At 34.5% G+C, this 14,073-nt stretch overlaps 1 protein-coding gene across 19 annotated transcripts in view; it reads right to left on the bottom strand.

The window, feature by feature from the left end:
* Positions 1-14,073, bottom strand: part of ALDH1A1 (aldehyde dehydrogenase 1 family member A1) — a 50,631-nt gene that overhangs the window by 14,576 nt on the left and 21,982 nt on the right. For all 19 annotated transcript variants that reach the window (XM_086867178.1, XM_086867173.1, XM_086867175.1 and 16 more), the window contains 4 exons: positions 8,579-8,683; positions 4,544-4,684; positions 1,668-1,797; positions 497-558 (listed from right to left, as the gene is read on the bottom strand). In XM_086867178.1, the coding sequence (XP_086723304.1) occupies positions 497-558; positions 1,668-1,797; positions 4,544-4,684; positions 8,579-8,683 (438 nt within the window). The remainder of the gene's footprint in view (positions 1-496; positions 559-1,667; positions 1,798-4,543; positions 4,685-8,578; positions 8,684-14,073) is intronic.

Below are 14,073 nucleotides of genomic sequence, written 5' to 3'. Positions count from 1 at the left end.
GACATGTTTGTGTTGCAACTTGTGCCACCATCATGGTGAATGATTCTTAGTCATAAACAAAGATCCAGCAAATCTAAATGTCTAAATGCTGTATGGAGCAGAACAAATATTCTAGGTCTAAGAGAACTTATTGTTTATAGCCTCATAGGCATAAACATTATAGACTGTAAATATTACACTGTCCTACATGTTTACTTCTAATTCTTTCAGTTTCAACAAAACACAATTTCATCTTTCAAATTATTTCATAAACCAAATTTTCCGATTTATTTTCTCTCCATATACAGGAGGAGAGGGTCAAGGTTGGACCAAAGTGACAAATTCATCACAAACTGATGAATCAGAATTACAGTACTCAGGATGGTAACCTGAGGGACAGGACCTGAAAATTTGTGGTTGGTAATGTTTCACAAATGCACTTGCATAGGCAAAATTTCTAAAGCATTTCTATTTGTAACAAGGAACATTTGTGTTTACATAAATGGTTCCAACTTACTGGAATAATTTGGCCACACACCCCAATAGGCTCATGTCTTGTAAATGTAAAAAAGTTTCCATCTAAGGGAAAAAAAAATAAATTAGGCATTCAGACAAAGCATTTGTGAGAAACAGTTAAATCAGAAAGATGATAAAGTAGGGTACCAAACTTAGCTGCATACAATTTTACTTATAAATGATATTTTCAAAATCTTAACTATGCGAAAAGCCATAAAGTACATCTGGATTCAATGTCTACTTTCTTCATAGCTCCAAGGTTTGATTTTTCCAGTCTGACTGTCTTTTTACAGTGACAACCCTGCTTCTCAATATGGTATGCACAGCCAATAAGAAATAAGCATTCCTCATTTCTTTTTTCTTTTATCACCTTTTTTTTTTCTTTAAAAAAATTCTCTTTTAAATCCTAGGTACATATCAGACATTTTTTAATATTAGATCTTAGCTTAAATCAAATCCATTAAATATAAAATTCTCTTTGATTCAAATAAATATGTGTTCCATTAAACCTAGTATAGAGATCTACATGAGGCAAAAAAGTTGGAAGTATTTATCACTCTAGTTTTCCTTAATTCCTTCTTTATTACCTTTTCCTTAATTCCTTCTTTATTACCTTTTCCTTAATTCCTTCTTTATTACCATTCTTTTCTTTGTCTTTCTGAGAGAAGGTAGCTAGAGAGACAATATTTTCATAGAGCTGCTTAATGGGAAAGGGAATAGAATGAAATTCAGCAAATGCTGTTTCCTCATTCCTATCTCTTAGTACTTTTCCTAATACATTATCCAATCACTGAAGTAAATATTTCTGCTTTGTGCTAATCTTTGCTTAAATATGTAGGCACCCAGGTCTCACTGCTGTAGTCTTGTATAAACTACACATTGCAGTGGAAAAGTAGCCTACCGCATTTCTCAGTTGTACATACAGGTTAAATGTTTTTGGTCCATAAACAATAGTTGTTAGTAGTGTATAGAACAAGTAATAAATGTGAAGACCTACACTAAATGTTTAAACTGAGAACTATGACAAATGTTTAATAACCTGTCTTAGAAACTTTCTAGAATATTTTCCATTTGAGATACTTTCTGTGTTGCACAACTTTTAGGTAGAAGTCAGTTATTTACAGCTCGTGTTGGCCTCAGTTCTGTAGTTTTGTTATCTCGGAACTACTCACCCATTGGAACAGTACGCCCATGGATTTTATCAGCCCAGCCTGCACAGTAGCGTAAAGTTTTGATACAGGCTCCCAAATCCATTAGATAGGCTGTGGAAAAGAGCTTCCCACCATCAATCGTTTCCATTGTCTGCAGACAACAGCAATTGAAAAGTTAATACCAAATACTGATAATGGTGCTTTTTCCTGTCCTTTGTAATTTAGCTTTTGGTAGTTCACTTTGAGGATTTCAGCTTCAGCAAAAACATTTAGATTAACTCCCCCCTGAAAGACACATTTCGAAAAACTGAATGTAGCAATTTACAAGTGAGAAAATTTCATGATTTGTATTGAGTTATGCAGAGAGTGTGGTTATGATGCATTTGTAATGGTAAGATTTGCTCAAAAAACATCTCCCATATGAATCAGTAACACAGTTCTACTTTATTTTAAATAGTCTGCAATCACAGATCAAGAGATCAGGCAGGAGACAGTGCAAATAACTGAGGCACATAAAAATGAGTGGATTTCCTCAAGTATCAGCAAGGCTCAAGTCTTGTAAAAAACAGCCTAAATACACCTTGAGTATTTGATGTCCAAAGGAAGGATATGAGACATCTAGAATTCTTAAGTGAGAAAAATTCATTATGAAAAATACATGCTTATACAGAAGAGAGTCTGTAAATAAGGTTGCTTTCCAGCCAAATCTAAGAAATGTGGTTTGGATTAATTTCCATTGGATTAATTTCCATTGGGAAAACTATTGGGACATAAAGACCATGAGCAGTTCTTAAACACTGTCAACATATTTTTGACACTTCAAGAATATTTTTCTCAAGCTTTCCAAAACAGAGAGGTTGAGGGCCTTCAACATTATGAACAATCCTGTTATGACATTCAGCAGTAAAGAGCACAAAATATAGCTTTAAGATCTAAACTATAATTCCAAGATGAAATCAGATTGGCATTCTTTAGAATTTCAGGTTGGTCCAACAGACTGATCCTCCAAGAAGTTCTTCATCGAAAACTCCCCTGTGAAGTCCACATTTTTAGTTGACTGGACAAAATTCAGATATCATGCTTGGGAAGACAACAACAAACAGAGAAGACAGAAATGCTTGGTGGCTCTTAGCAACAAGAACAAGCTAAGATGTCCAACAAGATGGCTCTTAGCTTTCAACATCAGAACAGATTGAATCCTAAGCAACACCATTTTCAGAGGCTCTTTTACTACCTTGCTTTGACTCTTTCAGTCATTGAAAGCAAGCCTATTAATTGGTCTGCTGCATCTTATCAATAAATAAAGCACTGAAATGGAATAATTTTTCATCCAGGTCAAATGTTTGAACATGGGAAAATGACCCTGCAACGAGCTTTGGACATCTATTTTGATCTCTAGCATGCAGGAGTGTGTGTTACCCTATAGTACAAGTTTTACAGGTAGGATAAATTGTGAGTGGAGAAAATTTCTCTTCATCAAAGTCTGGAAAGCACTTTACTCATACACACCTTTTCTGAAAAGGGAAATAGTTATAAGGTGACTAAGTTGTAGGAAATGTAAATAAGGCAGTAAAATAGAGACTTGGGATGGACCTCAGAGAAAAACAATTCTTTCGTATTATGCAAAATGGCAAATGTAAACAAAAACTAATTTAATGTTTCATCTTTCCTGAGGAAAAAAAGATTGTATATTCATCCTCTTTGTGCTTGTAATGTCTTAGACTGTACAATAAAAAAACAAAGTCCAGCTCATTCAATGATTTAATGTACGAGAGGGTATAGTGCTCTATTTACAATATAGCTCTTAAAATTTTGTCTCTCCCAATTCAAATGTAGCATTTTAAAGGACATAAGTTCCACTCACAGAAAGTTTCTCCTGAGAAACTCTACTGCAGTCATAAGGACATATAATGGGCAACAGATGTTTTGCAGATTTTACATATCTGAAGGTTTAAATTTTATGAGCTTATCTACAGTGTGTTTTATGGCTAATGGCTAAATACTTCTAACTATAACTAGATCAGTGTGAGTGATGATCCTGTATGTTGGATACTCCTCCTTCTCTAAATTTTTATGCTGTTTGCAGAAAACCAGGATTCATCTTCACCACAAGCAATTATCCCACCTAAATTTTAATCACAGAATGTGCTTATAATAGGAGAGCAATCACCTTAATAGTAGTGCCATACATGGAGCCTAAAACAAGGAGGAAAGGAAACTATCCTTTATCAAACTGGTGGTGTGTTTCTATTTCACACGTCATTGCTTGCCTTAGTGTACAATCTGTAGCTGAAAGCGTTACAACTTATGTGTCTTCTGTTAAATGTGGTAAAATAGCCAATATACAGTGGAGTTTGTAAAGAAAGGACATAATTCCTTACCACTCATGTTATTGTTCTTTTCAAAATAATCCATTGCTGCCTTTGGTTCTGGTTAAGCTTTGTCTTTGATTACTAGTTGCAAGCTGGAGTTAACGAAGGACCAGTGATAAGAAAATACAGAGTCATGAAATTCAAAATTTCTCACAGTTCTGACTTGTATAAACACGGAGTCAGGCTTTGAGTTTAGGCCTTGATTCAAGCTTTGATTTGAGTATAGGCTTTGATTCAGACTTTGGTTTAGACAAGCATTAACCAAGTGATCAATGCTAGAGAGCCCTTAAAAATTAGTTATTGAAATTACTGTAGTTGTAGGTAGCTTAAAAGCTAATCAAATACTCAATACTTTGAGTACATCAGAGTGCAAGCCAGCTTAGTGAAGTCCATTGGCTACAGAGAGGAAAACCAATGACTGAGACAGCCTAGCTTTCCAAAGAGCAGCAGTGTTAAACTTGCTTGTATCTTTCTTTAAAAGTCAGGACTTTCCCCCTTGTCCTTCAGTTCACGTGCCATACTCACAGCTAAAATCAGACGATCTCTTTCAACCAGGTCAGCTAGTTTATTCAAGAGCCTTCCTCTCTCTGAAGCATCCATGGTGCGCCAGGTTGATCCGAGCTCAAAAGCCTTTCTCGCTGCTTTAACTGCCTTGTCTACATCTGGCTGTGGGGAAAACAAAAACACTTACATCGTCAATAATTGTTTCTGTCATACGCCTTTTTCGCTGTTAAATGTGAAAAGTTTAGCCTAAGTTTAACAAAAAAGTTTCACAAGAAGTTTAACCAACACTAATCTAATGAAAATTAGTATCAGTAATGTTAACTACATGGGTTATTTTCTTTCAAACGCTGCTGGTGTTATTTCAGCAATGTAAAATTCTATGAGAAACAGATGGGTTCTCAAAGTTTCCAAACTAAAAATACATAAAAGAACTCTATTTTTAAAAATCAGACTTTTACGCCCTTTCTATACACCAATCAGTTACATTGATAATACAATTTAATCTCTTTTATTTACAAAGAGAAGCCTGAGTCTGCAAGGTAAATGCTTAATTACTCATCATCTGAAAGTATTTCATGGTGCAAAGAAGACCAGGTTAGAAAAGTCTATTCTTTAGGATGTTTCACAAAATGAACACAAACTTATTATTAAGGAAGACAAACCTCTATAAAATACATTTATTTTTGAAAGTATTAAGAAATATTTATGTATAAAATTACTTCAAAAATTAAAAATAAACCAGGTTTAAAAAGCTAAGCCTAAATGTTTTGAAGTCTAAGGACTGTCTTTGCATATACCAGCTAATTTGTTGGTCCATTAAGGTTTTTTATTGCATATTTTTTTATTTAGCATTTGGTTTTCACTATAGAAGAAAAATATACAATGAAACTATTCTGTTCAAAGGCTGTTTCAGGATTTCAGGACAAACAATTACAATTTCTTGAAAAAAGTCTTTTTGTGCTTGACATCCTTCTGTATTTAAAAATACAGAATTTTTGGTGGTTTTTTTGCTTGGTTGAAAACAAAAAACATAATGAAAACAGTGACATAAATAGAGGTTTATTCTATTTTTTTTGTCAGAAACAGAAAATTTTGAAAAAAAAAAAAAAGAAAATTATATTTGCCACATTTCTCAGAGAAATTTGCATGCAATGTTTGAAGGATGTCTTTCAAACATTTTCTGTTTGCTAATATCTCCTTCAGGAAAATCATTATCAAGGTTGACAAAGTCAGTGAATTCAACTAAGTCAGCTCTATAGTCAATTGCTTTAAACATGAACCAGATCTTGAATCTGTAACTGATGTTGCTATCCATCAACTAATTTTAAGAAGCTGTGAGTGGGGTGTGTTAGTGGCTAGGAAAGCCCAACACAGACCTGTGAGGCAGAAGGCCACAGAACTTCTAAAACTTTTTTACAGGCATTTGGGAAGGAACTATATGAGTAGCATAGCCATTACTACAGAGTAATACTGACCAGTTGTCTACATCAACTACACCAGGTAGCTGAAATCTACCAAATTAAGAGTTATTTTTCTTCAGAATCTGTCAGCATGTTGTCAAACACCTCATCACTATCTGTGATCCCTATCATAAATTTTCTACACCTTTGCAATAGGATTCAAGCACTGTGGCTTGGTCTTAACTGTGAAAAGAGAAGGAAAAAAATGTCATATGAACAATGTAAATTAAAGCTATGTTGTCTGGTGTTCCTTCTACTAGAACTGCGGAAATAATTATGACTGAGAAAAAAATAGTATAAGAGTAATATAGGCTGTGAATAAAAAGTAATAAAAAAGATTGTTCTTTAACTGTATGAAATTTAATTTCATTACTTACATCTACACTATGAGTATAAAGACTCCTTTCTGGCCCAGTTTAGATTATTTTACAGAAGCACTTTTTGTTTGCATATGCTGACCATTTGGTGAGCTGTTTTATTATTACTAGGGGCCTTTAGGATTAGGAATGTAGCTTGAAAGAGCCATCAAACTGGAAGAAAACAGTTCCCACCCACCTATATGTCTGTTCTTTGTAATCTTCTCTTGTTTTTTAAAATACCACTGCAAGGCAGTGGACAGCCCTTTGTCAACCCTATTGTATGCACAAATTAAATTCCTAAAATCTCTTGGCTCATTATCTGAAGTCTAGCCTTTTCCATATTAGGTTCATAATGGCTGAGTAATTTACTAGATCTGCACAATTCACTAGGCAATTTAGTTAATAGCAGTTGTCATTACACATTAGTTTGCAAAATTATTGAAGAGAAAGCAAACCTGTGCATTGAATAGTATTATCTTTTTGTTCAATGAGTTTTTAGAGAGCCTGTAAGGAAAGAAAGCTACAAAAATTTGGAATGGTAACTGAACAGTTGCAGGTTATGAGTAATTTAATTTTGGGATGAGAAATTATCAGTGTCTCAACACTATAGATAGCTGATATTAAAAAACTTTGAAAAATTTCAGGTTTTAACTTTTTTTAATATTATTTCACTCCAGGTGAAATAATTAGAAGTCAGATTTTCTCAGCAATGTTTCTCTAAGAAAATGTTTATAATGTGTCTTCATTATGACCTTAGTAGTTTGTGGTTACTATCACTCAAGTACTAGACAACAGAAGAGACAAAGATTATTAGGAGAGTCATCATGAGATTACAAACCAGAGTAAGAAAATTTTAATGAGAAGATTATTCTTAGTGTCTTTCTCAAAAGAGAATTTTGTTTCAGTGTGAATTTCTGCACAGTAAATTAAAAAAAAATCTGAAAAAGTACATGCTTATTATATTGGCAATAATTTTTTGGTCAATTTATAACACAGACAAAAGTTTTATATTAGTTCTACTGGATAAAAAGGTGTTTAGCATTTTGATGTTAAGCTTAAAAAATGCTTATCATACAAAACATTCTAGAGATGTATATTTCTTGATTAAAATGAAATTTTTTGAGAAATGTGGAAAAATTTTTCACTTTTGGATACAAGATTGATTTTGAAGTGGAAATGTAGAAAATGAAATATGTGCAAGAACCAAACCAGTAATTATAAAACCAGCTTTATTTTCAGCTACAATCATCTTGTGAACTGGAAATAAAACCTTCACATATTGTATTTACTTTATAAGAATATTATGAAGTAAATATATTTACTTAAATATACATATATATATAAATATATAAAAGAACTGTCTTTGGACAGCACTTTCAATGTTGTTGAGCACATTGCCTGTCCTATTTAAAAAAACAACCACCTTCCTTACATTTAAACTATATAGTAGCACTAGCAAATCCTGTTTGTAAGAAAAACACACAATATAACAAAAATACAGAGTTTAAGTTTTGGTTTTCATTATCTCTTTGGTTACATGGCATCTATCTGAAACTTTCCACTACAGAATATCATAAATATATTTAAAAATTGTTTCTTTACAGTCTTCAACAATTTTTTTAGTAATTTTCTTTATTGATTCAACATGCTTTAAGGAGGTCAATTTTGGAGGAATTGGTGACTATTTGATAAGCTACCTTCAGCTTCAAAATAATTTTTAGGACTACGTTCCAATAAGTTTTTCACAAAATAAAATATTTGAAGGAGACAGTTCTGAGAAACATTTAGCTAAAAATACACACAGTAGTGATCATCTTCACAAAATATTTAGGAAATGATAAGTATTTGTCCTTTTTATATTTTCTATAAGGAAAAACCTTATATAAATATTCAATGAACAAGATTGTATTACTTTGTAATGAAGAAAACAGAAAAAATAAAATAAAATCCTGACTAAATTTTTAGATGTCAATGAACACAGATAAGAAAAAGAATCAATCATATTAGTAGAACAAATCAGCAAGAAGAATTTCTTCAGAACAGTTCTCATATGAGGCTAAAGTAAAGCAGCTTTTCTGTGTCTTTATGAAAAAATGTTATGGCTTATTAAAAAGGGCTTGTGAAAGTAGGTACACAGGATGAAGAAGGTACATCTGAGGTGATGTTTTGCCTGCCTTCCTTCTTTTAAGTTACACTGAAATTAAAGTTACAGTTAAGGGCAAGAAAGAAAACCCTACCTTGTCGCCTTCTTCAACCTCACAGATTTTCTCTTCAGTTGCAGGGTTAAAGACTGCAAATTTTTTACCATGGACTGAATCATGCCATTCATTGTTTATAAATATCTGCAGGGGAAGAAATCAAGCAACAATATTAGTAACACATATATGGCTGTTGTCTGTTATATGCTTTAGTGAATAAGCTTATCTCTCATAACTGAGAGCTGCCAGATTGATAGATGTCTGAACTAAAACTGGATAGATACTGCTACATTATTCTGAAGAAATGAGGAATCACATATACACTTAACCAGGATGAGATTTTTAAAACTGACTACCTTTGGAGAGGCAAAGTTTCACTACATTGCATTTTTATTCTGTTTCATGTCATAAAAATATGCTATTGTAAAGGGGTCCTTCCTCTCTGTGAAGTACAAGGGAGGTACAGCCCTATATGACCTATGAAAAATTACATGAGTTTCTCCTGCTCACAGGGTTGGTAAGAGTGAAGGGCTCTTCTGTTACACAGCCTGACAGAAGTAAACCCAGTCCTTGGATTTAGTAATTATAATTTAGTAATTAGTAATATAGTATATTGAATTAAGAATATCTCAGAGACAACTGTTATATTTAGCTTTGCTGTGATTTATTTTCATGCTCCCTTGCCAAACTAAGAAAATCCCAGCTAAAACCAAACCAAACCAAAAACCCCAAACAAACAAAACCAATATCAGGGTTTTTGAAATTGAATCTGAGACTGAAAAAAAAGCCCTGTCATAGTCAATTGAATGAGTTAAAGAATCATGGAATGGAGAAGGCTGAAAGGGACCACAGTAGGGTCATATGGTCCAATCTCAGTGCTCAAGTAGGGAGATAGTAGATCACATTGCCAGAATTGCACCCATATGGTTCTGTGTGCTTAGGACATGCATAAGAACCTCTGAAATTTGAGGTGTACTTGTCTCTGTTCACAAATGCAAGACAGAGCCTGGGTTTTACCTGTGGGTGCACAAGATCTGTACTATGTTAGAGCTTGCCACCTCTGGGACACTGTTGGCAAAACGGTCAAAGTGGTTTAATTTTTTTTTTTTAACAGTAGGTTAACCTTGAAGCAGAAAAGGAATACTCATTGAAAAGACCTGATAAATGCACAGCTGTTGAAAAGGGAGGATAAGTTGCTAATCAGTGTTTTGCATGTTGCTTCTTGAAGTGGACGTCATAAGGTATACAGTCCAAAGCTAACAGGACCTGTCCTTCTCTGCCTGAACCTCTGTCATGTCTGAGTTTAGGTCAGTGCTGAAAAGGGTATGCCATGCTAAACCATCCTCCCAGTACCTTGAGCCCACCCTCCTGATGCTGGTGGGCTGGTGGGCTGGTGCCCTCCCTTCTCACTCTCTTCCTGTGCCATTGCATTCTAGGCCTGCCAGATCTCCGTGGTACTCACCTGTAAGGACATGTTTTTTCACTCTAGAGTCAAGGCATCTTGCCCCACAGTCAGTCACTGGAGTCTAGCAGTGATACCAGCTAGCACTCTCCATTAGGACAAAGAACCTGGTGCTGCTGCTTAGGGTAGCAGGAACTTTGAAACAGCAAACCAGAAAAATTTTCTGCATAGTATTAAAACTTGTCGAGTAGTTGCTAATAGTTGGTGAATAGTTTATTAATAACCATCAAGATGGATTAAATTAATATCTCTAAGTGGATATGGCAACAATATCTTAATATATTAATGTATTCCTGTATGATATTAATATAGTTCTGTATGTTTCTGCTTGTCTTTATGCGGGCAACTCATACAGTGCCATTGTCATCTCTGACCATCAGGACTGACCAGGAAACTCTTGAATTAACAAAAGCTATTGGTAAAATAAATATCTAAGTCCATGGAAATTTCTGATAGGTGGTGAAGAAGCAAGTTTTAAGAATATCCCCACAAAATTGCAATTGTGGTGAAAGGACAAAGACAGCAGTTAAATGGTTAATATGAAAAAAGCTATTGCCAAGAAAAGAGACAAAGTAAAAGGTAAATATTAATATAACACTGCTATGATGTTACAGTATGCCAAATTCATATCTGTCTGTGAAAGGAATAATAGAAAAACATACCATTTTTGGAAATATTTAAAGTGCTTGTTTAAATACTACATTTATTGCACCAATCAATATCACCCATAATATTAGTTTAGAATATGTTTCTTATTAATGTTTCTAATACCATTCTTGTTTAAAACATAACTTCATTATATTAAATATATATACAATATTGCATCAGAGTTGCATAAATCAAACTACACAGATGTCTTTCATAAGTAGCCTTGCAGAATGGGGTTAAGAAAGACGGGAAAGAAAAAGTCTAAACTCTCATGTAAGCTGCATGAATACATTTCAGATAGCTCTACTTATTAACGTGCATGCAGCCATGCTTGTAAAATGCTGTGGAGTGTTTGCTACAAACAGGACATGGATCTCTAAATCCAGGCAACTCTGAAGCACCAGCTAGCAGCAGCCTCTAGCAACAGCCCTGACCTGCTGAGGAAAACAATGCTTGGGATCATCTTGCAATGGGTTACAGTGTTTTGTCAGTGAGTCAGAACTCTGCTGACAGCTCTTCAGGCACAAATGAAAAGGACCTACCCCTCTGTGGCAAGTGCTGTGCAGGAGGCTGTCTGTGGTGACTGACTGCGGCCCACGAGGTTTAGGGCCACAAATTTATTTTGCAAAGATTTGGAAATATTACAGATGTTTTGTGACTGTTACTTCGCTGGAATTTTAGGAGAGAAGATTTTTTTATTTCAACAACCCCAAGAGTGAATGACTGTTCAGATTTCTTTGCAGTAGAACTGGAAATACAGATTTCCAGTAGATGAGATTGTACACTGTTAGAGCTTAGTATTTTAAATAAAGCACAGGCAACATCAGTCAAAAACCCTCAAATGTTTTTGTTCCTCAATGTCATAGGGGAATAAAATCTTACATTTCTGAAATGATTGATTTAAGTTCAAATGATGTAATACAATCCATTTGGTGTTGAAGGAACTTTCAAGACTACAGTGTTTCTGTCCTTGTTAACACAGTTGATTTCTTCACTCAGATGACCAGAGCAGAGAATGGACCCACAAGACCTGAACTTTGCCTTTTTCTCTGCCTTCCCAGTGGCTTTTTCTCCTTCAGTTCTGGAGTACTTTGAATGAATTGTGAATTAATTTTGAAGTTTCTGCTAGATGGGAAGTGCCATATTTCTGCCTGTGCTGCATGAGGGAAGAAAGAATTTACCTCTGTACAGACAAACCACACCATAGTTCTGCTGAAAGAAATTTCTTGGTCTTTACATTAGGTGTCATCATCTTATAAAACATAACTTTTTGCTTAATCTTCCTTAGAATAAGGATTGCCTTTTTTTGTGGGCTCAACATCGTGCAGTCTGTACAGGGTTTCAGGCTTCAGTGCCTCTGTAAAATAACTTAAAAGTACAGCTTAAAAAGAAAATTTCTGCTGTTGCATTGATCCCATATTCAGCATCTTTCTATAAGCTCACTGTTTTTTAGGGAGGAATTTTTATATAATTCACTAATATTGATTTACATTCATAGAGAATTCATAGAGAAATGTAGTCAAGAAAGATAATGGAACTAACTAAAAGGTGGATGTTCCCTAACATAGCTGTTAAGGACAGCTTTTTAAACATGGAACTATAGGTCTAAGCTATCTTCTGTTTAGATATCAGAAACTCTTCCAAACTTAAAGTATGAAAAAAACCAATACTTCCTCCCATCTTAAATCTGCCCCTGGCTATAGCAAATTTTTTCTTGACAATGCTCTTCAAATGAGCCCAGTTCAAATGAACAAAACAGTTTCCTGTTTTGCATAGATGAAAGTGATCACCAGATTTGAGCCCTTGCTCATCTGGCTGCTCTCAAGCATTCTTGTGTGGACTATGAAACAGGGAATTACACAAACAGTACATTTTTACAGGCCAGGAGCAATGAGGAGACACCAGGGCTGAGGCTGGACAGCTGCTGGAGGCAGCTCAGCATCACTTGTGTGATGTGGTACACAGTGCTGTATAACTGTTGTACCTGTTCAGTCCTGCTTATATTGATTGTGACAGCCATTCAGGTATTCTTGAGTACAATAACTCACCAAAAATTTACTCGGCAGTCAATTTTACAGATGCTTCCAAGCCTTTAAGTTTTGTAGCCCAAGAGGAGGCCCATTTCAAGTGCTGTAAGTTCAAATTTACCAGTCTCAAACTATATAATGGAATCTCACTATATTCTTTGAGCAGCAAAATTAAAATCTGTGGCATTTCTTAAGGTACTACCAAAGAATGAATATTTAAGCTTTAAACAAGTATGTCAATACAGATGCTGCTGTGAAATCTCTTTCTTTTATTGCTCTCAGGTTTTTCCTTACAGGAATTTTATATTTGGCTAATATTTCATGCAACTTTTTTTCCCTCTCTTGCAATATGTTATTATTGATTTAGGAATTACATTTTACTGCTGTAAAGACTAATAATTAGAGAACATATTCTTTCTGTTAAATATTATGTAATTTTCTTAATTTTCCACTAAGTCCCTCTGTGTCCACAAAGTGAGCTGATCTTAGAAAGAGTAAGTTTCTATAATAATACCTTTCTAGCTTATTACCTTTCCCCAGATATTCCAACTACATTTTTTGAGCTTTTATGCCTAGCCTTTGTTCTTGAAGCTAGTGGCTGCAGCATTTTAATGTTCAACCATAATTTTTCTTTACTCAGAGTGTCTTACCCTTCCACACTTCCTGATATTCCACATGTAACTTCGCAAGAGAATGTTCAGACCTTTTTTCCCCCTGATGTAATTTGACAACCTAATAATTAACTAATCTGAGTTTCTCTGATTAAAGGAGTACTACAGGGTTTAGTGAATGTGAAAGCATCATGACAGAAAGCATTTGTCAAACAATCATTGTCTAATTCCTCAGTGTTGACTAGGTAAAATATTTACCAACACATTTTTAGCTAGCTACCAATACTCATTGGGTTCACTGAAATATCTTTAAAGGAGGTTCATACATGAAACGAATACAAGATTACTTTATGGTTCAAAATCCAGGCCAATTTCAGTGTTTAAAATACATTTGATTTGATGCTTGAAAGTCAAATTTCATGAAGAGTGTTAAGTTATACCATATGCGTATTATGCATAGGTATTTTATTCTGAAATGTAGCTATATCAATCTCATTTTGTTAAGTGACCCCTGTGAAAATGATCCCAAATCAAATGATCCCAATCATAGAAAATAAAATATAGAGACTGTTAAATAAAGAGAGTCCTTGGAACATTTCCTGCAGAGCTCTCTTCAGATCCTTTTGTGTTGACTGTTGGTATAATGCAATGGTAGGAAAAAGAGAAATTGGAGGTTATGACTGGTTCTAGGTGATTTAGACAGAAAGGTTAATACATCAGCAGTAAGTAGTGCTTCCCTCATCTTGATCCTTCCAGTGTTGCTAGTCGTCTACATCCCATGTTCTA

Source organism: Cyanistes caeruleus, chromosome Z, assembly GCF_971803275.1.
Source record: "Cyanistes caeruleus chromosome Z, bCyaCae1.hap1.1, whole genome shotgun sequence".
NCBI classification, from domain to species: Eukaryota; Metazoa; Chordata; class Aves; order Passeriformes; family Paridae; genus Cyanistes; species Cyanistes caeruleus.
This window is presented reverse-complemented; position numbering and strand designations above follow the sequence as displayed.